General features: G+C 38.7%; 1 protein-coding gene across 2 annotated transcripts in view; it reads left to right on the forward strand.

The window, feature by feature from the left end:
• Window positions 1-3,324: 3,324 nt before the first annotated feature.
• FOLH1 (folate hydrolase 1) overlaps window positions 3,325-27,135 on the forward strand; it is a 67,627-nt gene continuing 43,816 nt past the window's right edge. For both annotated transcript variants that reach the window (XM_003418511.4, XM_003418512.3), the window contains exons 1-6: window positions 3,325-3,442; window positions 6,003-6,108; window positions 14,611-14,797; window positions 17,947-18,048; window positions 25,382-25,507; window positions 26,337-26,523. In XM_003418511.4, coding sequence (XP_003418559.1) covers window positions 3,325-3,442; window positions 6,003-6,108; window positions 14,611-14,797; window positions 17,947-18,048; window positions 25,382-25,507; window positions 26,337-26,523 — 826 coding nt within the window. The remainder of the gene's footprint in view (window positions 3,443-6,002; window positions 6,109-14,610; window positions 14,798-17,946; window positions 18,049-25,381; window positions 25,508-26,336; window positions 26,524-27,135) is intronic.

Below are 27,135 nucleotides of genomic sequence, written 5' to 3' on the forward strand. Positions count from 1 at the left end.
GCTATTATTCCTTTAAAAGTGCTTTTGTTATGTAAAGTGACAACAATTCCCTAAACGTTTACTAACAACAGCTCCATTCATTAGGAGAAAGAACATTCATTAGGAGAAAGAACACAGTGGTAATTCACATTGATGCCAGCTCCTCCCTGACTATCCAAAACAACGCAAGGGCTGAAAGTCACCTTTTCCCACAGGGTTTTTAAACTCTATGGGGCCGTTCTACTCTGTCCTATAGGGTCGCTATGAGTCGGAATCGACTCCACAGCACTGGGTTTGGGGTTTTTTTTTTTGTCTATGAGTGGAATCAACTGGAGGGCAATAGGTTTGTTTTTTTGTTTTTGTTTTTTTTTTTTTTATTCGTTATGAGTGGCAGTTGACTCCTTGACAAAGAGTTTTGTTTTTTTGTTTGTTTACTCATTATAGTGTGGTAAAATATTCAAAAGACTTTCAGAGGTGAAAAAAAAAGTTTTTGAGAAATGATTTAGTGTAATCTACCAATTTGCCTGGAGCAAGGCAAGTTAGGATCTTTCCCTGGGGTTTCATCTAGCCCCTGCCTTCATGGCTCCACAAAGATACATGTACAATGATGACCAAGAAAAAAAAAAAAAAAAAGCAGCTGCTGTGGCTACTTGTGTACAACCAGATACCTCATTGGATCTAGTTCCTTCGTTTGGAGGTTTAGGGTCATGGTTTCATGGGACATCCCAATTAATTGGGGGTAATACCATGCTTAGTGCTTCTGTTTTCCCTTAGTTTCTTTCGTAGTGCCTGGGGCCTTTCTAATCGATTTTAAAGGAAGATGCCCTATAGCATAATAGGAGGATGAGGTCAGAGAGGGTGACATTTGTTGAGAAACTGTCAAGAATGGTGCACGGCCCTCTCAGGGGTTAATCTGTTTTAATTTGAAACTACAACTTGCTAGTCAGGTAGGTATTAACTCTAGTTAAAAAGAAACCACGAGTTACAGAAGAGACTTGTCAGACAAGTGGAAAAAAGAACGAACTGAATCCAATCAGCTTTGATACCGATGTGTGGTTGAGGAACTGGTGTGTTATAATGGAAAGCCAGGACCAGAAATACTTCCTGAGTTTGACGAGGCAGAAACAAGGATAGAGAATTTGGCAACAGCATAATCAACATAGTGGCTGCAATAATGGGCTCAAGCATAACAATTGTGGGGATGGTGCAGGAATGGGCACTGTTTCGTTCTGCTGTACATAGGGGTCGCCATGAGTTGGAACCCACTCAAAGACACGTAATACAACAACATAAGCAACAGAGAAGTTTAAAGGCAGTACTTAAATGTACTTTGCAGCTAAAATTTAACAATTCCTGGGATAGGGGTGGCAAATAAAGCAGGATGAGGAAAGTTCTTTCGGAAACCAGTAAGGGCATTTTTAGCAGTTCCAAGCAGTCACCTTGGTTACTGCAGTGCCACAAAATGAAAACTGCCTGCAAACAGGAAGAACGTGTCTCCTCAGCTGGGCTTCCTCTCCCCCCTTGAGAGTCCATGGGGATGACAGGGGTTTTCATTGTGGCCAGGACAGATTAGGAGGGTGGAGGTAGGCTTTGTGGTGGAGGTAGGCAGCAACCTGGGCCCTCCCCGTGTCCCTGAGCACCTCTGTTTTTGTGCACAGTCCTGAGGCTTGCAGTGGCAGCCAGCGCTCCCAAGCTCAGTCCTGAAGAAGCCATGGCGAAGTCCAGGGGCCGTCTGTACCTCTGGGTGTGCTTGGCTGCAGCGCTGGCATATTTCTTGGTGAATGTTATAGACTGAATTGGGTGCTTCAAAAATGTATGTCGATTCAGCTAGGTCATGATTCCCAGTATTGTGTGGTTGTCCGCCATTTTGTGATCTGATGTAATTATCCTCTGTGTTGTAAATTCTACCACTATGATGTTAATGAGGCAGGATTAGAAGCAGCTATGTTAACGAGGTAGGACACAACCTGCAAGATTAGGCTATACCCTGAGTCAATCTCTTTTGAGATACAAGAGATAAGACAGCAGAGAGGCTAGGGACCTCATTACCATCACGCAAGAAGAGCAGGAGTGGAGCATGTTCATTGGACCCGAGTCCCTGCGAGAAGCTCCCAGACCCGGGGAAGGCTAATGACAAGGCTCTTCCCCCAGAGCTGACTGAGAGAGAAACCCTTCTCTTGGAACTGGCACTCTGAATTTGGTCTTCTAGCTTCCTAAACTGTGAGAGAATAAATTTCTCTTTGTTAAAGCCATCCACTTGTGGTATTTCTGTTACAGTAGCACTAGACAACTAAGACAGTGGGGTTTATGGCCTGTAAGTCCTCAAAAACCCTTCCTCCAACCCTGGGACTCAAACTCCTCTATGCAGCCACTTCTTTCGCTGAAGCTTGAAGCTGCTCCTTTCCTGCCTGGAGTATGAAGGGTGTAGGGTGTGCTCTAGGCTTGCCTGGGCCAGCTGAACTCCTTATGGCAAACTCTGGGAACTTCAGAAAAACTAGAAATCAAATGGAATGTATTTTTGACATTCCAAATAATAAGTAAGAATAAAATTCAAATTCGGGGGTGGATTATTGTGCTTACCTTGCTTACCAGATCAGCTGCAATGAATAATTTCACATTTTTTCACCACATCAAAGATGGTTTCAGTCGACTCGACGGCAGCGGGTTAGTGGGTAGGTATTGCTGGTATCTGCCTTTCTGCCAATCCCACAGCACCTTCCTACAGAATCAAAGCCTCTTCACATTTACAGTCCCTGACAGGGACGGATTACCCAGTGCGTGTGAAACCCATTTGTAATTGTTCACCGCAGATTAGTAAGTAAACACAAGTAAGCCGTTGCTTACCTTGCCTATTGGCTAACCTGCCCCTGTTCAAATTTGTTCATTTTTCATTGAGTGCAAACTGCTGTTACAGGCTGTTGGAAAGACAGCTTTCAGCTCTTGTTATCAGCTGGGATGAAAATGATGGTTTCATTTCCAAGTAATATTAATGAGTCAAAACTTTCAGCCAGTATGGGCAGCACTGTTTTCCTTTCAGGGAATGAAGATTTTGGTCTGGGAGTGGAGAGATGAGTAGTCCCCCTTCCTCTCTTCCTCTTTCCCTCCCTCCTCCCTTCTTTCTTTTAAATAAGAATTTTTTTTTTTAAAGAACCTCTCATAAGGGGCTGGGTTTCTTTCTTCCGATTGGTTCAGAGTGAAAATACTTTGAGGGCGGAGAAACTAGACATACCAGGGAGCAGATTCCAGCCTCCAGTAACTGATAATAGAAGCACTTGTGGGAGGAAGGCTTTGCCTTGCGGAGCTGCGAGTTGAGGGGCACACTCTGGGGGCCAGACCCGCGCGAGGATGTGGAATCTCCTTCAAGACGCCGACTCGTCCGCTGTCGCTTGGCGCCGCCGGAGCTGGCTCTGCGCTGGGGCGCTGGTACTGGCCGGCGGCCTGTTTGGCCTGGGCTTCCTCTTCGGTAGGGACGCGCTAGCCACCCAAACCCCGGCGCATACGCGGGCGTGGGGAGCCGGGCAATTCGCGGTTCCGGGGACACGCGGGCCGAGCTCTTGCTTTCCTCCTGCCAACCCACTAAACACCCACTGCCTTCCGGTGGATAGCGACCCTGTAGCTCTCGGTAGAGCTGCCCCCCCTAGAGTTTCCTAGGATGTAAATCTTCGTGAAAGTTTTTCACATCTTTCGCAGAGCAGCTGATGGGTTCTAACTGCCCACCTTTAGGTTAGCAGCAGAGCGCTGAACCACAGCGTCACCAAAGCTTCTCGTTCTCCCTCAGGGGCAGCAATTTTGAGTCGGAGGTATGTGGTGATGAAAACCAACCAAAACCAAACCCAGTGCCATCGAGTCGATTCCGACTCGCAGCGACCCTACCCACTAATTAGGTGGGGAGGTTCTGGGGGCGGTGCAGGATTTGATTCTGGACCAGTAACTTGTGGGACAGATTCCCAGGGTAAGGTGTAGAACGGTGAATTCCTGAAACTGGGCTTCAGAAAGTTCCACTCGCCTAAGCTTTGCAAGAAGTAGGTACTTTTTTAAGCAAGCGGCAGATATTTGGGGCAGATGAACCAGGTCGTCCAGGGAGCTTTGCTCAAAGCGGCACGTTCTTGCTCAGGATCTTTATGGAACCATGGGCTTGGGGCTTCTTCACGTGTGCGATAGAGTTCACGGCCGTGCTGTACAGGGGACTTTTTCTCTCTGCGTTCTTTCAGCTTGGGAGCAAAAAGGCACATCTGAAAACTGGGTTAATGTTTCTTTGACCCCAGATTTTCTAGAGAGCTCTGAAAAGGATCTTTACCAGAGTTAACCCAACTCTCCAAGAAAACCAGGGCAACGCAGACAAGCTCACACTTTTACTTTGTACTTTTGACTCTACCTTCTCTCAGTCGCCTTGAATAAGTTACCAAATTTCTCTAAACCTCAGTTTCCCTTTCTTTTTGATGAGGGTCGTTTATCTGAAATTTATTGGGAATAGCAATGAAATAAAATGTAAACCTCCTAGCACAGTGCTGGGGTGCAGGCACTTTATTCTTTCTTGGTGGGAAAACTCCTAAATGGACTTTTATGCACAGGATCAGGTTAAGGTATTGCCAGGCACTTTACTCTTGCTCTGGATTCTGTTTTACGCCCAAGTGGAACTGTATTTTCTTTAGCTCTGTTTATTTCAGTATGTATATGTGCGTTTATGTATGTATGTGATCATTTGATTCAATGACTAGGAAGTTCCAGGAGAGCTAGCTGGGTGCTGAATTTGGTAACCATTTTATCCCCTGATCATATCATTTCTCTGCACAAACTCTGTAATGGCGTCCCATCTCCCTCAGTTTAAACGCCAAAGTCTTTACAGTGGCCAAAGGCTCTGTGTGATCTGGCCATTCATTGCCTCTGGTCTCCTCTGTAAGCTGGACTCCTTGCAGAGATGTTGGGTGAATTGTAGTGTCACTGTAGTTTTCTGACTCGGAATTTCTCAAGCCTACTTCAGCTGGAGCTGGAGGCCTGGTGGCACAGCAGTTAAGCGCTCGGCTGCTAACCGAATGGTCTGTGGTTTGAACCCACCATCTGCTACACAGGAGAAAGATTTAGCATTCTGCTCACATAAAGATTTACAGCCTTGGAAACCCTATGGGGGCAGTTCTACTGTCCTGTAGGGTAATGAAATCAACTAAATGGTAACAGGTTTTTTTTTTTGGGGGGGGGGGTACTTCAACTGCAAAAAAACCTCAGCACATTTTGTTTTAGTTTCAGAGCCAGAGCAAATGCGAAGTCTGAGCTTCTTTCAACTTTTTGAAATAATTTATGTACTTGAGATGTATTCGTAATTCATTCATTATAAACATTTATTCAGTGCCTATTCTTGGCAAGCAGAGGAGCAGTCACTGAGGACAAAACCTTCATGGAGAAAGAAGGCAGATCTCTTTTTTGCCTTAACTTTCTACAGATCATGTTTTATCCTCATAAATAGAAACATTAACGCCATATTTAAGTTCAGTGCTGATTTCATCATAAAACATTTCTTAGGGAGAATAGCAGCAACACCTATCTCTGAAATTGGATAAAAAGATATTTTAATTATATTATAATTTAAAAATCAGTTTGCATGTACTTTTTTAAAATTTATTTTTGTTATTGTTGAGAATATACGCAGCAGAACATACACCAATTCAAGAATTTCTCCATGTATAATTCAGTGACATTGATTACATTCTGTAAGTTGTGCAACCATTCTCACTCTCCTTTTCACAATTGTCCTTTCCCCATTAACATAAACTCACTGTCCCTTAGATTTCCTACCTAATGTTTTGAGTTCTGTTATCCATTTGATGCTATATAGACAGTTCTTAAAAGAGTGCGTGTTCTTTTTTTAATGGAAAGTAGGCAAGAGAAATTATACTTCAGAAAAATCTCAGTTAACGCCAGAGGTAATTGATATTTTGTATTTCACATCGGGCAGATGCAACAATAAGGAAAAGTAGGATCTGCCTATGAGCTTGTATCTCATTGCTCTATTTGTGTGCATTTCACAGGGTGGTTTATAAAATCCTCCAGTGAATCAATCATTGTTCCACAACAAAGTGTGAAGAAGGTATTTTTGGATGAATTAAAAGCTGAGAACATCAAGAAGTTCTTATAGTAAGTATATACTTGAAAGTTGATGTGGACAATTTGTTGGGAAAAATTCTATTTAGAAGTTTTTTTTTTTTTTTTTGAATTGTGCTTTCAGTGAAAGTTTCCAGCTCAAGTTAGTTTCTCATACCAAAAATTTATACACACCTTGTTATGTGACCCTAGTTGCACTCCCTGTAATGTGACAGCACACACCTTTCCACCCAGGATTTCCCATGTCCATTCAACCAGCTCCTGTCCCGTTCTGCCTTCTCATCTTGCCTCCAGAGAACAGCTGCCCATTTAGTCTCATGTATCTTCACGGGCGTCCTTTTATGTCTTATAGTTGAGTCTAATCTTTGTCTAAAGAGTTGGCTTTGAGGATGGTTTTAGTTCTGGGTTAACAGAGAGTCCAGGGGCCATGTCTTCCGGGGTTCCTCCAGTCTTAGTCAGACCATTAAGTCTGGTCTTTTTACTAGAGTTGAGTTCTGCACCCCGCTTTTCTCCTGCGCCGTCAGGGATTTTCTGTTGTGTTCACTGTCAGGGCAGTCACTGGTGGTAGCTGGGCACCATCTAGTTCTTCTGGTCTCAGGCCGATGGAGTCTCTGGTTTATGTGACCCTTTCTGTCTCTTGGGCGAGTATTTTCCTTGTGTCTTTGGTGTTCTCCATTCTCCTTTGCTCCAGGTGGGTTGGGAACAATTGATGCATCTTAGATGGCCGCTCACTAGCTTTTAAGACCCCAGACGCCACTCAGCAAAGTGAAATGTGGAACGCTTTCTTAATAAACTTTGTTATACCAAGTGACCTAGATATTCCCTGAACCCATGGTCCCCAGGCCCCTGCCCCTGCTACTCTGTCCTTCGAAGTGTTTGGTTGTATTCAGGAAACTTCTTAGCTTTTGGTTTTGTCCAGCTGAGCTGACTTCCCCTGTATTGTGCATTGTCCTTCCCTTCACCTAAGATAATTCCTGTCTATTTATCTAGTTAGTGAATTTCCCTCTTCCTTCCTCCCCACCCTTGTAACCATCAAAGAATGTTTTCTTCTGTGTTTAAACCTTTTCTTGAATTCTTATAATAGCAGTCTCATACATATTTGTCTTTTTGCAACTGAATAATTTCACTCAGCATAATGCCTCCCAGATTCATCCATATTATGTTTCACAGATTCATCATTGTTCTTTATCATTGCCTAGTATTCTATTTTGCGAATACACCATAATTTGTTTATCCATTTGTAAATTGATGGGCACCTAGGTTGTTTCTGCTTTTTTGCTATTATGAACAGTGCCGCAATGAACATGGGTGTGCATATATCTATTCCTGTGAGGGCTCTTATTCCTCTAGGATATATTCCAAGGAGTGTAATTGCTGGATCATATGGTACTTCCAATTCTAGCATTTTAAGGAAGCACCAAATCAATTTCCAAAGAGGTTGTACCATTTTACATTCCCACCACAGCAGTGTATAAGTATTCCAGTCTCTCCACAAACTCTCCAACATTTATTATTTTCTGGTTTTTGGATTAATGCTAGCCTTGTTGGAGTGAGATGGTATCTCATTGTAGCTTTGATTTGCATTTCTCTAATGGTTAATGATAGTGAGCATTTCCTCATGTATTTGTTAGTTACCTGAATGCCTTATTTGGTGAACTACCTGTTTACATCCTTTGCCCATTTTTTAATTGGATTATTTGGTTTTTTGTTGTTGAAGTTTTGAAGTATCTTGTAGATTTTAGAGATTAGACCCTGATCAGATATATCGTAGCCAAAATTATTTTCTCAGCCTGTAGGTTGTCTTTTAGTCTTTTGGTGAAGTATTTTGATGAGCATAATTGTTAGATATTTAGGAGCTCCCAGTTATCTAGTTTCTCTTCTGGTGTTTGTGTATTGTTAGTAATGTTTTGTACTCTGTTTATGCCATGTATTAGGGCTCCTAGCATTTTCCCTATTTTTTCTTCCATTATTTTTATCTTTTTAGATTTTATATTTAGGTCTTTGATCTATTTTGGTTTAGTTTTTGTTCATGGTGTGAGGTATGGGTCTTGCTTCATTTTTTTGTAGATGGATATCCGGTTATGACAGCATCATTTGTTAAAGAGACTGTCTTTTCCCCATTCAACACACTTTGAGCCTTTGTCAAATATCAGCTGCTTGTAGGTGGATGAATTTATGTCTGGATTCTCAATTCTGTTCCATTGGTCTATGTATCTGTTGTTGAACCAGTACCAGACTCTTTTGACTATGCTCTAAAATCAGGTAGTGTGAGGCCTCCCACTTTGTTCTTCTCCTTCAGTAATGCTTTACTTATCTGGGGCCTCTTCCCTTTCCATATGAAGTTGGTGATTTGTTTCTCCATCTCATTAAAAAATGCCATTGGAATTTGGTTAGGGATTGCATTGTATTTATAGGTCACTTTGGGTAGAATTGACAATTTCTTTGTTCCACTTAATTTTCTGTGCTGAGTCATTTTTCTTTTTGTGTTTTCTTTTCATTCTTTCCATTGCTGTTGATTTTGTATTTGCTGATTCTTTATGTTTTTCATGTTTTTTATTTTGATGTGTAGGACTGTTAGTTTCTTTTGTGGTTACCTTAATATTTACCCTTATTTTTCTACGTTTAAACCAATCTTTTATTTCTTTATATCGCCTTGACTGCCTCTCCATATGAAAGATCTGTGAATACATTTTTAAGTCTCTCTTTTTTGTTTTAATGTTGTCATCTTTTGCATATTGATATCTGTTTCCCTATTTTCAGTGTTTTAGCTTTGATTTCTTTGTGATTTCCCTATCTGGGCTTATATCTGTTTGTTCTCTCCTGTGTGCTAGTCTGGAGATGTTATCTGATGTTATTGATTTTCTAACTGGAGGACTCCTTTTAGCATTTCTTGTAATTTTGGTTTGGTTTTACAAATTACTTAAAGTTCTGTTTATCTGGAAAAGCCCTAATTTCCCAATATTTGAGAGACAGTTTTGCTGGATATACAGTTCTTGGCTGGCAATTTCTTTCCTTCAAGTCTTTATATGTGTCATCCCATTGCCTTCTTGCCTGTGTGGTTTTTGCTAAGTAGCCTGAGCTTAGTCTTATTGTCTCTTCTTTGTAGATGACTTTTTGTTTATTTCTAGTGGCTCTTAAAATTCTCTATCTTTGGTTTTGGCAAGTTTGATTATAATATGTCTTGGTGACTTTCTTTTGGGATCTAACTTGTGTGGGATTCGATAAGCATCTTGGATAGTTATTTTCTCATCTTTTGCAATACCAGGGAAGTTTTCCGCCAGCAAATCTTCAGTAATTCTCTCTGTATTTTTTGTTATTCCCCCTCTTATGGTACTCCGATCACTCATAGGTTATAACTCTTGATAGAGTCCCACATAATTCTTAGGGTTTCTTCATTTTTTAAAAATTCTTTTACCTGATTTTTCCTCAGATAAGTTGGCATCAAGTGCTTTATCTTCAGTCTCACTAATTCAGACTTCCATTGCCTCAATTCTGCTCCTATGACTTTCTGTTGAGTGTCTAATTCTGTCTGACAATTTTATTGTTAATCTTTTGGATTTCTGTTTGCTACCTCTCTATGGATTCTTGCAGTCTGTTAATTTGTCATTGCGCTTTTGTATAACCTTCTTAAGTTCCTCTATTTCTTTGTCTGTGTGTTTCTTGGCTTGTTCTGCATTTTGCCTGATCTCTTGAAGAGCCCTGTGTATTAATCCTTTGAATTCTATCTCTAGTAGTTCCAGGAAATTATCTTCCTCCAGGAGGTTTCTTGATTCTTTGTGTTGGGTGCTTGCTGAAGCCATCATGGCCTACTTCTTTATGTGATTTGATATTGACTCTTGTCTCCAAGCTATCAATAAGTTATTATATGTATTTATTTTATGTTTGCTCACTATGTCATAGCTTCTTGTTTTGTTTTGATATGCCCAAATAGGCTGGTTGTGTGGGCTAGTTAGATTATTGGTGCCTTTGAAGCTGTCACATTCTGTCACTGCATGATTGGAGCTGTTACTAGGTATGTGAGCCCAGAAGTCCATTTATTTTTCTCGTATGTGTCTAGGTAGTTGGTGGCCAAGTATATGGTTCAGGCTTTCAGCTATCATCCTAGACAGGCAGGGGTGATTAGAATAGGCATAGGTGTCTGGCTGCAGTAGGAGATCATGCACTGAGTAAGACATGGGGCTGATGGCTACCCCTGAGTGTCTGGAAGAAAAGCATGTCCCTGCTCCCCAGAGCATGTAGGTGGGTGGGTTTTGCAGCTGGACTATGGGGACCAATGCTGTTGGCTGTAAGGACTGGGAGGTACCACTTATTCTTGGACCCATGCTGTGCATGGTTAGGTGGCGTGGATGAAGCCACCAGTCCTCAGGATCCTGATGTGGGTAGATGAGGACCCTGCTTAATGGGCAGAGTGGTGTCACATGTCACGAATCTACCACATCACCTTATAGCTGATACATTTGAAAATAGGCTTCAGGTATATACCCTGTTGTACTGTGCTAATGAGAGCTTATTCTGTTGAAATGGGCTCACACAGGCCTATGCTGAGGTGGAATGCATTCAAAGTCCATGGCCCCCTTATGCCTGTGCCTAGGCAAAAATGCCTGTAACTTCACTGAGTTCCCAGCTTAAGGGAGCTGGCAGATTATATTTTCCTATTTGGAAACCCTGGTGCTGTAGTGGTTCAGTGCTACAGCTGCTAACCAAAAGATCAGCAGTTCGAACCCAACAGGTGCTACTCGGAAACTCTGTGGGGCAGTTCTGTTCTGTCCTATAGGTTCACTATGAGTTGGAATCGAATCGAAGGCAACAGGTTTGGTTTTTTTTTTTTTGTTGTTGTTGATTTGTTCTGTCTCCAAAGCCAGTAGAATGGCTTTGGGGGTGGGCGACAGATACTTCTGACCCAGGGGATGCGGCAATTGCTGAAGCTGGCCTGGGAGCTGGTTTAGAGCAGGGAGTGGGAAGGTAAATGGGAAAGCAGCTCTTCCCAAAGGGGGTGTTTTTTAATCTGTGCAGTAAGTTAGATGCATGTACTTACCTTTTGCTGACTGAGCACCACTTCTTGCTGGTTCTGGAGGCTTGAGCAGACTCTCTGCCACTTAATTTCTCCAGATGTGGAAAACTCATCCTAAGCTCGCCTACTTGCCTCTCTGCACACGTCAGCCAATGCTGCCTGCAGGGTGCCAATTTCCACCAGCTCAGGTCTGGCAACTCCTCACTGCTTCTGAACCATCTCTCCCTCCCTCTGCTGTTCAGTCCAATTTCTCAAGTTTGCCTTTGATGTTCAGGACTCCTAGACTGTCATATATAATCGATTCACTTGTTTTTTTTTTGGGTCTTTGTTGAAAGAGGGACCACAGGAAGCATCTTACTACTCTGCCATGTTGACCCCACCTCCTGTTTAGAAGTTTTGATTCAAAATTTCAAGTATCAGTAGCTAACCTTTTTTAGTTTCTATCTCTCAGGGATCTTATTGTATCACATTTTACATAGTGAGGAATATGCTTTCAACTGAACTTCACTTTTATAGACGTTTTAGAACAGAAGTCAGCAAACTTTTTCTGGAAAGGGCCAAGCTTTGTGGGCCAGTTGGTAGTCACAGCTACTCAGCTCTGCTGTTGTAGCACAAAAGAAGTCATAGAAAGTACATAACTGAATAAGTGTGACTGTTCCAATAAAACGTTGTTTACGGGCACTGAAATTTGAATGGTTTATAATTCATGTGTCACAAAAAAGTATTCTTTGATTTTTTATAATTTTATATAAAAGGATAATATACAAACTCACATGTATATATGACTTTATTAATTATAGTAGAATTAAAGTTATTAATAAAAATTTGGTAGGATACCTCCTGGTGTATCGAAAGAGCTCTCTCAAGTGAGAGACCCTGAAGCGTAAGCTTCTTTACCTTTGTGGAAACCCCGCCTCTGCCTCTTGCACTTATTCCACTATACCAGTACCAGTATCAATTGCAGTCCAGCCAATTCTGACTCATGGTGACTCCATGTGTATTAGAGTAGAACTGTTCCATAGGGTTTTCAATGGTTGATTTTTTCAGAAGTAGATCACCAGTTCTTTCTTCTGAGGTGCCTCTGGGTGGACTTGAACCTCTAACCTTTCAGTTAATGACCAAAACACATTAACCGCTTGCACCACTCAGACACTCCTATTCCACTGTAGTTATGTATAATAGGTATAATAAAAAATAGAGGTCCAGGAGATGTAGTCTTCACTCCCAGACAGAGCTTCTTCCCTGATTTCTTCTTCCTTTCCCAACCTGTGACATGGACTAACCAACAAAGAAAAAAAAATGAATGCCTTCCTTTACTTTTCTTTCTGGACTCTTGAGCAAAACCTAGCAGCCAGGTTCTTGTTTATTCTCCATGACCCTCTATAAGTTTCTCTTATTACTTAGAACTCAAGGGTGTTCACCATTAACACACTTACACACAAAGAGATTAAGAGCACCCCCACTCATCCCAAGGATGCCAAAATCTCTAGAAGCTTCTTGGAGTCTCCAGATTTGCAACTTGTCATTTATACATCAGAGAGCTTCCAATCTATATGTGCCATATGTACCATGAACTGGGGCAGATCATCCAATAGGCAAGGTAAGCACAGTGCTTACCTTGCTTATCAGATCATATGTAGTGAATGATTTCACATTTTTTCACCACAAAGATTCTGCTTGTAGCTATGACTGGCATCTGTCCCTCCCAACCCCACAGTCCCTTCCAACAGAATCAGAGCCTGTTTTCAAATTTACAGTTCCCGACAGGGGTGGATTACCGAGTAAGCAAGGTAAACACGGGTTTACTTGTGCTTACTAATATGTAGTGAACGATTTCAAAGATGAGGTGAAGCCCATGTGAAATTGCACACTACAGATTAGTAAATAAACACAACTTAGCCTGTGCTTACCTTACTTACTGGGTAATCCGCCCCTGCCCATGGATCAGAAGCCTCCAGCTTTCCTTCTTCTCCCACTTTATGATCCTTTGTTCTGCTCTTAAAGGTCCCCACTACCTATGTGAATTATCTACGTCTGATTGTAGGTTCAGGGGGTTAAGTAGGGGCTGCCTTTTCAGTCAGTATTGGGGGTACAGGCATATCTCATGTTTTCTTTTATGTTCTGTAAACACCTGGTAGAATTCTCAGACCTGTTTACTGTTTGCATCTCTTTAGAGGGCCTTTCCTTCTTCCCTCACGTCCTGGAAGATGAAATTATTTTAGAAGAGCTTTTAGATGGAGTGCCTCAGAATATCAATGGTCTGCATTTGCATACTAGTTCCACCTTTTACTTTAAGTCATGTAACTCCTGTAAGCATAGTCTTGTCATTTGTAAACTAGATGTAATGTATTAAAACAGGAATACCAATAGCTTCCTCATAACTTTGCTTTATAAATGAAATGAGATAATATTATGTAACAGGCTTCAAATGATACTTGGATTATATTTAAACTTTTCAAGCTAGAAAGGTATATATAAGTAATATTTTTGAATATACAAAACAGTCACTGTTTTGGATAATTTCTAAATTATTATTACTACTGTTTTTTAACGAAATTTGGTATTCTACAGTATGAGCAAAAATTATTTGTGACACACTTTCCAGCTGATTAGAACAACACCAACAACAAAAAATTCAGAACTGCCATTTAATGTCAGTTATCTCAATGAGCCTCAAATCTTTGTGAAGTAGTGAGGTAGTGATATTCTTCCTATGTACAGGTAAAGAACTCAAGACATGATAGCCAAATTTTGGCCACGTACAGAATAGCATCTTTGTTAAAGATATTTCCCGTTACAATAGTTCTCTTCATTAATTTTTAATGTACTATAGCGCATGATTGATGGAGCGTGAGAAATTCAGTCTGAGCTTGTGACCGTATGTTTAGATTATTCCTTAATGAGGACAATTTCTAAATGGTTGGTAATTGGTTTCAAATATGCCTATAACTTTCAGTGTTTGAAAGTAAATTTAATTCTCAGTAGTTCTTAGCATGTCTCAGCTTGGCCTTTCGGAAGAAAATATTTTTTATTTCCCAAATACATTTTACACAAGCAAAGAAATGGAAAGAATATGATACTTTTTTCATCTACTGTATGGAGCCTGTCCACAGGACTGCAAATACAAACCAAAAAAGAAAACCAAACCCATTGCCTTTGAGTCAATTCTGACTCATAGCAACCCCATAGGACAGAGTAGAACTGACCCATAGGGTTTACAAGGAGTGGCTGGTGGATTTGAACTGCCGACCTTTTGGTTAGCAGCTAAGCTCTTAATAACTGTGTCATCAAGGACTCTATAAATATCAGTTTGTCCAGTTTTTCTTTTGAATAAGTACAAATTAGAGCACGAACATTTCAAAACAGGCTTTGAAAATCTATTTGATGCAAAAATACCATTACATTCCTTTTTTACCTTATCACTTTTCAAAATATTTTTTAACGTAAATCTGCCTTATTTTGTTGTTGATTTAGGATAAAGACTAAGCATTGATTTCTAACCACTTTTAATTTTCGTTCACCAGTAATTTTACACAGATACCACATTTAGCAGGAACAGAACAAAACTTTCAGCTTGCAAAGCAAATTCAATCCCAGTGGAAAGAGTTTGGACTGGATTCTGTTCAGTTAGCCCATTACGATGTCCTGTTGTCCTACCCCAATGAGACTCATCCCAACTACATCTCAATAATTGATGAAGATGGAAATGAGGTAAAAAAAAAAAAAAAAGGATAAAAGAAAGCTTCTACCTAATATCTATTATTTTCGAATACTTTCTGTGAAAGACTATCTTATCCCATCTGCAAATATTGATAGAAATCAGCATTACTGAAACTTGTTAGTGATATTTTTAATATCTCTTACCAACTTTAACTACTTTCTAATACAATCATGGCTCGTTTAACGTCCATGATATGTTCTGTAAAATAGGACGTTATGTGATCTGGACATTGTGCAAACACAATATTATGTTTGAACAATTCCTGTGCTACAAACGTACAACCTTTAGTTATGAACCGACCCACATAAAGCCTATTATATTAAAAAATTTGAGGTACATATAATGATTCGTAATAACAGATGGGTGATAATTTGTGACACGCATTAAAACATTATTATTATTACTGTATTGTCATGTTAAAGATGTTTTAGTGTATTTGGATGTGTTTCTTTAATGTTCTTTTATGCATAGAAAGGTACAGTATATACTGAGACAAACATTTGATTAACTAACGTTAAATACGAACCGTACCTAACCGTTCTAACTTACCTATAACCTCATGGGACCACAGACATATGTGTGGTTGGTCATTGCTGGAATGGATGTTACATGGTTCATGACTGTAATTGAATTTAATACAATGTTGGATTCTGAGAAGTAAGTGCTTGATGGCAGTTACTATTTTGCATTTTGAGTGTTGCACACCAGTGTTAATCCCATCAAATACAATATATTAGTGAGCTTTGAAGCAACTAAAATAAGACCAGATACCTCTTTGATAGGTTCAGATTATGAAGACATTGCATAGAGTTGAAGTTGCTAGAAAATTCAGAGACTCAGTGAATAGTTTGAGTCAGCAGATTTTCACTGGTGCTCAATGATAGTGTCTGTGATGTGATTATGTGCTCAGCTCTGTTCCAAGAACTTGTGTATGGGCACTTGGAAAGAAAGATGATTTGGAGAAGGGCTTGTGGGGGAGGTCTATAGAATGATACCTATTCAAAAGAATTTACAATCTTATTTTCAAATTAAAGTAGACACTTGAAAAAGAGAAGATAGTTCAAGTGATTAAGATATTTCTTTTCATAGGATTTCATACATTCATCCCTATTTAGCAGAGGGATTTTTTTTTAAAGCTACCATATCTAGAATAGCTCCTGAATAGCTCTTTTCATTACATTAAAAAAAAAAAAATTTTTTTCCATCATTACATAACATAAAAAGAAAAACTGGGCCTTCTAAATTATATATGGCTTCAAATACGTCCAGCATAGTCAGTGAACTGAAAGCTTCATGTGATTTCAGTATATACATATATTTTTTTAATTTCAAAATATGATAATATGTCAATCTCTCTTAGAGATTATCAGTCTCTTAAATGATTAATATGTTTTGCAGTCAATGATATAATTGTTGATAAATTTTCTAATATCATTTCTAATTTTCCAAATTACTGTTTTAAATTATAGTAGTTAACAGCTTAACTTCAAAAAGTATGATTAAATATGTTTCGAAATAAAAAAAGTATTTTAAAAAAGTATATGAGGAATGCCAGTATAGAGCATATGGCCGCAAAACATTTTTTAAATAAATGGTGGCATATCTGTATAATTAAACACTATAGGATTTTAAAAACATGTTTGGGGAAACCATTTAATGATATAAAAAATATATGTATATTTAAATCTCAGTTTTGACCCATCAAATTTAAGAATTATCTATGTACGAGGAAAGTAGAAAACCTACGTTTCTCCTCTCCTTTCCTTCTCACCTCCCAATTGCTTTCCTTCTCACCTCCCAATTGCAACCATACTACTTCTTTTATTATTTTGTTATGCATTTTTACTGTTAAAGCATTTATGTAATTCATAAAGCTTGACACTTAATATAAAATATATCATATATAAGTTTCATTTTGGAGAGTCTGTCTAGTGGTCTTAGCCACCTAAAACTTCTTAAATTTTTAAAACTATATCATTATTTGATTTTTATTTTATCCAAGTTACTTCTACACATAAAGAATCCCTTAGTTTTCTAAAGTGCCTCCCTTCTTTATTTCCCCCTTCCCAGAAGCAATCACTATTCAGCTTTTAGTTGATACTTCAATATTTACCTCTATTTAAATAATAATGTGTTTCTAGTGCTTTTTTTTTTTTTCTTTTCACATTTAGGCATTGCCTGTTGGCATTATGATGATTTAGCTCTACTTCTTCCTGTACCCTGACCACAAGGTCCTTGGGTGGTACAAATGATTTGAGCTCGACTGCTAACCTAAAGGTTGGCAGTTTGAACCCACCCAGTGACACCATGGAAGAAAGGCCTGGCTATCTACTTCCATAAATATTACAGCCAAGAAAACCCTATGGAGCAGTTGTATTCTGTAACACATGGGGCTGCTATGAGTTGGAATCAACTCAAAGGCAGCGTGTAGTTTAATTATTGTGACTATTCACAGCCATGTAATAAACTGTGATTCGTTTTGCTCTTCTGCACAATATATTTTCCCCTGGAGTCAATAATTCTTTTTCTTTTTCTCAGTTGTTTAATTTTGTATTACAAACTTTGCAAGCTTAATTTACTTTCTGTTGGCTTTTTTCAGTTTAACCCCCAGAACTCCAACTCATTTCTCGACCACAAAATAGGTAAAAATCTACAATTTGAAAACACCATACTGTGCTCTTTTGCTCCTAAGAGGGCATAAGAAAATATAATTTGGGTAATTCTGATATGGCATTTTTATTAGCTTGGTCTCCCTAACTAGACTGTAGCATTTTGAGGACAGAGCTGTAATGTATTCATTTCACGAACTCCTCACAGCTTCTACCACCGTGCTGATTATCTGATATGTATTCTCAAAATGGAAACCCTGGTGGCGTAGTGGGTACGTGCTACAGCTGCTAACCAAAGGGTTGGCAGTTCAAATCCGCCAGGGGCTCCTTGGACACTCTGTGGGGCTGTTTTACGCTGTCCTATAGGGTCACTATGAGTCGGAATCTACTCGACAGCAATGGGTTTGGTTTAAGTACTGAAGGATAGACTAACCTTGTAGTGACAGAAGAGATAATATGTATTTTTCCTTGTTTGTAGTTTAATCAGGCCTTAATTGATTTATTTTTGATTCTTTTTTTTTTTCCTCTAGCTTTTCAACACATCATTATTTGAGCCACCTCCTCCAAGGTATGAAAATATTTCAGAGGTTGTGCCACCTTTCAGTGCTTTCTCTGCACAAGGAATGCCAGAGGTAAAACTAAACTAAACTGAAATGAAGTGAAAACAACAACAGAACCTCCCTCTATATGTGCAGATAATAGTTAAAGGGTTGTAAGGCGATTGTTGACATAATCCAAATTTACTCTTTTTCCACATTTGATGTCTTACATTAAGACTAACTTAGAAACATTGCTTTTACTTTAAAAAAAATCTTCCCAATGGTTACAATCTCTGTTAGTTGCTGCATTTCTCTGGTTTTATTTACTTATTTTTTCTTCAATGCATATCGTTTAGATAAGAAACTAGAATTTCTTAGTAAGAAAATGGAGATTGATTTTTTTGTAGCCTTTTTTTTTTAAGGTAAAATTTACTACAACGAAGTACACAAATTCCATGTTAACATTTAATGGCTTTTGACAAATGCATATACCTGTGTGATCTAAATCCTTATCAATGTATAGAATATAACCATCGCTAAGGTAAGTTCCCTCATGCTTCTTGCCAGTCATTCTCACACCGCCACCACCCCCGCCTCCCGCTGCCGAGGCAATCATTCTTCTGAGAAACCCAAAAACCCACTGCCATCGAGCCGATATAGTTTTGCCTATTCTAAGAAATTCATAGAAATGGAATTATATAGCATATAATTTTTTGTGTCTGGCTTCTTTAACCAAGCATAATGTCTGTGAGATTCACATATTCTAGCACTTATTAGGGGTTTATTCCTTTTTATTGCTGACTAACTTCCATTGAATGAATACACTACACATTTTACTACAATTGTAAAACACTGATTAATTTTTCCAAAGAGTTTGAATAAGGGTGTTGTTGCCAATTTCAAATAAAAACCAGAAATGTCCATGCCAGAAAATTTTATGTGGTTTACTCAGTGAAGCAGCGTGGATGCCTATTGCTTGAAATTTAACAATCAAGCCCCAGATTCCTCCCCAGGACTTTGTTTCTGGTGAAAAAATTAAATTCGAAAAGGCTGAATGGTAATTTATTATTATCTTTTTTAAAGTCCTCTTTCATAATACACTATTCCACATTAGTCTATTTGATTTTGTATGTGTTGAGTTTGAAATGCTTAGAATATATTCACAAGGAGTTGCTACTAGAAAATTGGGCATTTAAGACTGTTAATAGAGAGATAAGGATTTAACTGTCATTGTAACATCCTAAGTAAAATATTTGCACTTAAAGTTGAATTGATATTTGGAAAATCCATCTTCATCAAATAGAATTTATTGCAAGGACATAAGATGGTTTGATATTAAAAAACCAACCCACTGCGGTCGAGTCAATTTCGACTCATAGCGACCTTGATTAGGGAAGGCCATATATTTATGAGATAAGATAAAAACATATTTTAATGGTTTTCAAATGTATATGCTTTATCAACTCACTACAAATTTTAAAAAATCTCACAGAGTTAAAATATTTTCTAATTCTATGAAATTTACTTCAGATGAAGAGTCAACATCATACTTAATGGTATAATATTAGAAGAATTTTAATAAAATAAGAAGGCATTCTTACTATATTAGGCATATAATAAAAATATTTTTAGTCATCATAATTATTTAATAATTTTTTGATGTTTTGGCCAGTGAAATGACACATGAAATAGAAATAAGGGGTATAATAACTGGAAATCAAGAGACAATATACTTTAGACCTCAGACATACTGAGGTCACTTAGTCGTATTCCTCAGGGTAAGCCACACTAGCATCGTGCATGGCTCCATGTAAAGTCCCTCTTTCATTTTATTTTCATCTCGTATCTCTATTCCCAATCCCATTCCCTTCCCCACTATACTCACTCTGATATAGGTATGTCCTTAGATATATATGCATTCTTGAAAATACATGGCTTTGTTTTATGCTCGAGGTAGTATTACACTTTAGGTCTTACTTGATTTCTTACTATTTTCAGTCAATTGTCTTTTAAAAAACCATACATGTTGCTTTTTGTCAGGATAGTCATTACTTTTCCTGTTGCATATTATTTCATCTTCTGTGCATACCAAATGTAACATGTATTCTGTTAGTGATGGACTCACAGTTTGACAGGTTGTAGCTAAATGCTCATTACAATAAACATTGTTTGAGTGAGTATGTGCATAGATGTCCCCATATGGACCTGCAAGGGTTTCTCTGTGGACAATAACCAAAGCGTGGGATTACTGGGATTTAGAGCATACTTAACTTCACAAAGTCCAGCCTGTTTCAGTTTATTCGCCCGCTGACCATGTATGACTATCTGTCTTTCTTCGCATCTTCGTCAGCACTTGAAGTTATATGGCTTTAAACTTTTGCCATCTAATTGGTTTACTGTTGTTTTAATTCTCGTTTCTCTGATTGTAAGTAGAGGTTGATCATCTCTAAACATATGTCCTGTTTTGGCTTTTTGCTTTGTGAAATAATTAATTACATTCTTGTTTTTCTCCCTGTTGAATTTCTTTTTTTTCTTGTTAACTTGTAGGCATTTCTAAAATATTTTAGCTATTCATCCAGTATTGGCTTTAAATATTCCAAATGTCTTCTCATTTGTCACCTATTTGCTAACTTTATCTGTGTTGCCCTGTATTGAAAATAGACCTAGTAATTTCTCCTTTTTCATTATCTAGGGTGATTTGTCTGTATATCCAAAAATATTAAAAAAAAAAAAACTAATAAAATCTTCATTAAAAGAATAGCATTAAAATTACTAGATGGGAGTTAAATCTATATGGGTAAATGATATATGATAGCAGAAAATTTAAAAATAGCTGTAAGATATAAAAACACACTTAAAATATCTTAATGTTAAACGAATGTGAACTAGGTGAAGAACACTGAGATCTACTGAGAAGTGAAAAGATTATGTGTAAAGAAACAGATCAAGTGAAAGACAGAACGTTGTAATTAGAAAATTACAAATCCAGTTTGTAGGTTTACTGCGTAACCAATTATGTCCCCAAAGAATGTTTGGACTTTGATAGAATTACAGCCGTAGAGATCATAAATCTTATTTCTTCCAAGTAGAATTAAACTCTTCCAGGTGAATGGGAGGAGAGATGAAGCATATGATTTTGTATGGGATTACTCTTTGTGTTCAAATATCAGATGAGTTTGTTTTCTGCTGTAAGATTAAAGTGTGCTTCACTGGATCACCTGTAACCCAGCCAATGTTTTAAAATATGCATGTTTGTATGTGTGTTTAAAATATTTCCCTATCAGTGAATCTACGTTTGAAGTCTCTGGAGCTTAAAATACTGGGCTCTACTTTAGGCCATTTGAATTTAGTAAACTGACAATGTCTATAATATATGGTCTATCAGTTTTCAGTTTAAAGCTGCATCATAATCATCTGGGGTGGGGGCTTGTAAAACATAGATTCTGAGACCCACCTCCTGAGTCTCAGCAGGTTTGGCTGGACCCTGAGAATATGCATTTCTTGACAAGGTCCTAAAACCAAAAAAACCAAACCCAGTGCCGTCGAGTCGATTCCGACTCATAGCGACCCTATAAGACAGAGTAGAACTGCCCCATAGAGTTTCCAAGGAGCGCCTGGCGGATTTGAACTGCCAACCTCTTGGTTAGCAGCCGTAGCACTTAACCACTACACCACCAGGGTTTCCGACAAGGTCCTACCCAACAAGGTCCTAGGTGATGCTAATTCTGCTATCAAGGACCATGCTTTGAGAATCCCTGCTCTTGTCTTTCATTTCTTTGTCTATTAACAAGGGCAGGAAGATAGGAGCTTGAAAGAAACAAGGAAAATTTTAGGTTAACAGTGCAAGATTGTATTTATTCCCAGTTATAGAACAATGGTACAGTGTAAACTACAGAAGAAGGTCATTGTCTGAAAACAAAGCTTTTTTCTAACTAACAGTGACAACTTGCATTTGAGAAGTGCTGAGAGGACAGATTTATCACACTTGTTTTATTTTCAGAGTATACTGTCATTTTTTGAACTAATAACTTTTCCAATTCCTTCTCCATTGTAATTGGTTTTGTCAGGATTGCTACTTTATCAAAATACAGCCACAATTTAGAGACATTTAAAGAAATCGTCTCCACAAAAGATGGTAATATTAACTACGGGTAAATTTCAAGTAAAACTCTTATATGAAAAATAATTTACTGAAACTAAATTGACTAATGACTCTGTAGCCACAATTAAAATCAAGTAAGAGTGAGCACCAGAGATGGCTAACAATTATTAATCAGACATATAGTGCTATCATTAATGAAGTATTAACACTGCATCAGTTGTAGAAATTGTTGTTGTTGTTAGGTGCCATCAAGTTGGTTCCAACTCATAGCAACCCTACATACAACAGAATGAAACACCTCCTGGTCCTGAGCCATCGTCACAATTGTTGCTTTGCTTGAGCTGATCGTTCCAACCACTGTGTCAATCCATTTCGTTGAGGGTTTTCCTCTTTTTCGCTTACCCTCTACCTTGCCAAGCATGATGCCATTCTCCAGACACTGCTGTCTCCTGATAACATGTCCAAAGTGCATGAGACGAAATCTCACCATCCTCATTTCCAAGGAGCAATCTGGCTGTATTTCTTCCAAGATAGACTTGCTCGTTCTTCTGACAGTCCACTGGGTATTCAGTATTCTTTGCCAACACCATAATTCAAAGGCATCAATTCTTCTTCAGTCTTCCTTATTCATCATCCAGCTTTCACATGCATATTAGGTGATCGAAAATATTGTGGCTTCACTCAGGCAATATCTTAGTCATCAAAGTGTTCTTTTCAACAATTTAGATCTTCAACAAATACTTGTCAAATGAATCCTAGAATCAGCTTGATTAATAAGTCCATTTTCATATCAATTGTAAATTTGCTGTACACATGCTATGAAAAATGTAGTCAAAGAGGAAAACAGTAAGTCAATAAAATTATAGAACATTGGAAATTATCTGAGACTGAAGGCTTAACCTAGGGTGGCCTGAACCCCTTGAAACTGCATGAAGCTGTGTGTGTGTGTGTGTACGTTTATATGCGTTTTTCTGAGGAACACTTCTATAGCTTGATAGCCACTACCTAGGGGACAGACAGGCACCTCTCTGTCAGTTTGTCCTACTGTGGTGACTTGCACATTGGTATAATGCTGCAAGGTGTGCTCCTGTTATTTCAAACACTAGTGGAGGTACTCATGGTGGGCAGGTTTTAGTGGAGCTTCCAGACTAAGTCAGACTACAGTAGCAATCTACTTTTGAAAATTAGCCAATGAAAGCTTTATGGATAGCAATATAGCCACAACAAAGGGCTCAGACATGTCAAAGATCATGAAGATGGAGCAGGATTGGGCAGGGTTTTGTTCTGTTATACATAAGATCGTCATGAGTTGGAACAGGCTCATAGCAACTAACAACAATGGACAAATATGAACAGAACTGATTCCTATTCCTCTAATTCATCTAATTGCCATCTTGATTTAAGTTAATTCCTTCTGTGAATATCTTATCTGAGGCCTATGCCCCTCTAACCCTGTTGTGTCCTCTTGCTTCTTCCCTCTCTCAAAGATGTGAAACATATCTATAGACTGGGAAAAAAAATTTGGCCGTGACATGTCTGACAAGGGTCTAATCTCTAAAATCTACAAAATACTTCAACACCTTAATAACAAAAAGACAAATAATCCAGTTAAAAAACTGGCGAGGATATATGAACAGACACTTCACCAAAGAAGACATTGAGGTGGCCAACAGACACATGAGGGAATCTTGCGATTATTAGCCATTAGAGAAATGCAAACCAAAACTACAATGAGATGCCATCTCACCCCAACATTACTGGCAAAAAAAAAAAAAAAAAAAAGAGAGAGAGAGAAAATAACAAGCATTGGAGAGGTTGTGAGGAAATTGGAACGCTTATGCACAGCTGGTGGGAATGTGAAATGGTCCAACTACTATGGAAATCAATATGGCACGTCCTTAAAAACTAGAAGTAGAAATACCATGTGATCCAGCAATCCCACTCCTAGGAATATATCCTAAAGAAATAAGAGTCATCACACAAATAGACATATGCATACCCATGTTCATTGTAGCATTATTCACACTAGCAAAAAGAATGGAGATAACCTAAGTGCCCATCAACAGATGAACGGATAAACAAATTGTGGTACATACACACAATGGAATACTACACAACCATAAAGGACAATGATGAATCTGTAAAACGTCTCACAACATGGATGAATCTGGAGGGCATTATGCTAAGTGAAATAAGTCAATCAGAAAAGGACAAATACTGTATGAGACCACTATTACAAAAAAAAGAAAAGGTTTATACCAGAAAGAAACAATCTTTGATGGGTATGAGGGAGAGAAGGGCTGGGGAGAGGAAATCATTAACTAGATGGTAAATAAGTGTTAAATTTGGTGAAGGGAAAAACAGTGCACAATACAGGGGAAGTTAGCACAACTTGACAAAGGCAAAGTCATAGAAGCTTCATAGATACATAAGAACACCCTGAGGGACTGAGTTACTGGGGCTGAGGGCTGGGGATCATGGTCATGAGGTCATCTGGTCAATTGGCATAACAAAGTCCATTAAAAAAGTTCTACATCCTACTTTGGTGAGTAACGTCTGGGGTCTTCAAAGCTTGTGAGTGGCCATCTAAAATACATCTACTGGTCCTATCCTATCTGGAGCAAAGAAGGGTGAAGAAAACCAAAGACACAAGGGAAATAATAGTCCAAAGAACTAATGGATCGCAAGTTCCACAGCCTCCACCAGCCTGAGTGCAGAAGAACTAGGTGGTGTCTGGCACCACCACCAACTCTCTGACAGAGTCCAAGATAGAGGGTCCTTGACAGAGCAGAAGAAAAATGTAGAACAAAATTCAAATTTGCAAAAAAAAAAAAAAAAAGACCAGACTTACTGTTCTGACATAGACCGGAAGAACCCCGGAGACTATGGCCCCTGGACACCCTTTTAACTCAGAACTGAAGCCATTCTGGAAGTTCACCCTTCAGCCAAAGATTAGACAGGCCTATAAAACAATAACACATGTGAGGAACATGCTTCTTGGTTCAATCATGTATACAAGACCAAAAGGGCAACACCTGCCCAAAAGCAATGGCAAGAAGGCAGGAAGGGACAGGAAAAATGGACGGATGGAAATGGGGAATTGGGGTGCAGAAGGGGATAGTGATGCACAGCATGGGGATTGCAACCAATTTCACAAAACAATTTGTGTAGGACTTGTTAAATGAGAAACTAATTTGCTCTGTAAATTTCACCTAAAGCACAATAAAATATACATATTTATGAACAACAACAAAAAAAAAAGATGTGAAACAGTCCTCATGCTGAGAAGCGTCTTTTGTACTAACTCATTCTTGATCTCAACAGGGTGACCTAGTGTATGTTAATTATGCACGGACTAAAGACTTCTTTAAACTGGAGCGGGACCTGAAAATCAATTGCTCTGGGAAGATTGTCATCGCCAGATATGGGAAAATTTTCAGAGGAAATAAGGTAAAAATCATCTCTCCTCCCTCTTCCTCAAATATAAAAAAGTTATATTGTATATTGCGTATGAAGAACCATCTCCTGTGTGAAGAACCATCTTCTTAAGAGTTTCTGAGGACCATGATCCTTGCCTGTTTTGCGACATGCCTGTCTTAAGGGAAGGACACATTTACTAGCTTATAGGCAAGGGTATTCAGTCTGTTCATTGGCACTGGGCCAGGACAGAAGCTGAGGGCGAGCAGATTTTTCTGTACCTACTAACTATATCTGTGGCCTGGGAAGAAGCATGCACTGGGTTTGTTGCTAACCTCCAATAGTTTTATTTTAAATATTATCCCCAGACGTATTTACTAAATTAAATTTTTTATATAAGTTGCTATTATTGGCAGGGAGACTCATTTATACTTAGCAGTTTTAAAGATTGCTATCACTTGATTTGCTGACATTTTTGTTGTTTAAACGGGGAATTAAGTTTCAAATATGTTGCTCCCTTTTCAGCCACAGAACTATAGGAATGTGGCCTGTGGAACCTATTTGCTGATTGCGTTTCTAGACTAGCAAAGTAAACAACAAATACTGCCACTAAGATGGATATTTTCCCAAAGCTGCTGCTCTCAGGGAAAGTCCAGCTCTAGAATCCTGTTTTTAGAACTTGTAGTGGGAAAAAGGAAAAAAAAAAAAAAAAAAACAATTCTCTGAGAGATGCCTGTTGGCATAAGTCTTACAATAAAACATTGAGGATGATGTCTGGCCACTTTCGGAGTGTAATTTTGAAAACTAATATCACCAAATCTGGAACAAGTAACTTGCATTAAAGAAAGACACTGTTTTACAGGTTAAAAATGCCCAGCAGGCAGGGGCCAAAGGAGTCATCCTGTACTCGGATCCAGCCGATTACTTTGCTCCTGGAGTTAAGTCCTATCCAGATGGTTGGAATCTTCCTGGAGGTGGTGTCCAGCGTGGAAATGTCTTAAATCTTAATGGTGCAGGAGACCCTCTCACACCTGGTTATCCAGCAAATGGTGAGTGATGAGAACTCAGTTATGATGCATGTAGCATATACTGCATAGCACTCACATACAGAGCTAGGACAGAATACAGTGAACAAGCATATAAATATTTTTTCAGCAAAAGGTCATGCTAAGTGGGGGTAAATAAAGAATATAAACTGCTTCATGTCAGCTGAACTCAGATTTTGCTATCAAATGAATTTGGATTAAATCACGTTCTGTTGCTAAAAAAAGTTCCCTCAAAATTTGTGGTTTTCCCGATTGTGGATAAGGGATAAAACCAAACCAAACCAAAACCTTTGCCATCGAGTCTATTGCGACTCATAGCAACCGTATAGGACAGAGCAGAACTGCCCCATAGGGTTTCTAAGAAGCTCGTGGTGGATTCAAACTGCCAGCCTTTTGGTTAACAGCTATAGCTCTTAACCATTATGCCACCAGGGATTCCAAATAAGGGAAAGTAGATCAGTAATTTTAGAAACCCCGGAAATGACACATTTAGAGTAGAGAGCCCAGAAAAGGCTTTGTGCATTGTTGCTGTATAAAGATAGTAATGAAAACAATCTTGAAACCTTTCCTAAATGTCAGCCCTTTGCATACATTAATTCCTTTGCTTTTCATAAC

The sequence above is a fragment of the Loxodonta africana genome, chromosome 7 (genome assembly GCF_030014295.1).
Source record: "Loxodonta africana isolate mLoxAfr1 chromosome 7, mLoxAfr1.hap2, whole genome shotgun sequence".
Taxonomy (NCBI): Eukaryota; Metazoa; Chordata; class Mammalia; order Proboscidea; family Elephantidae; genus Loxodonta; species Loxodonta africana.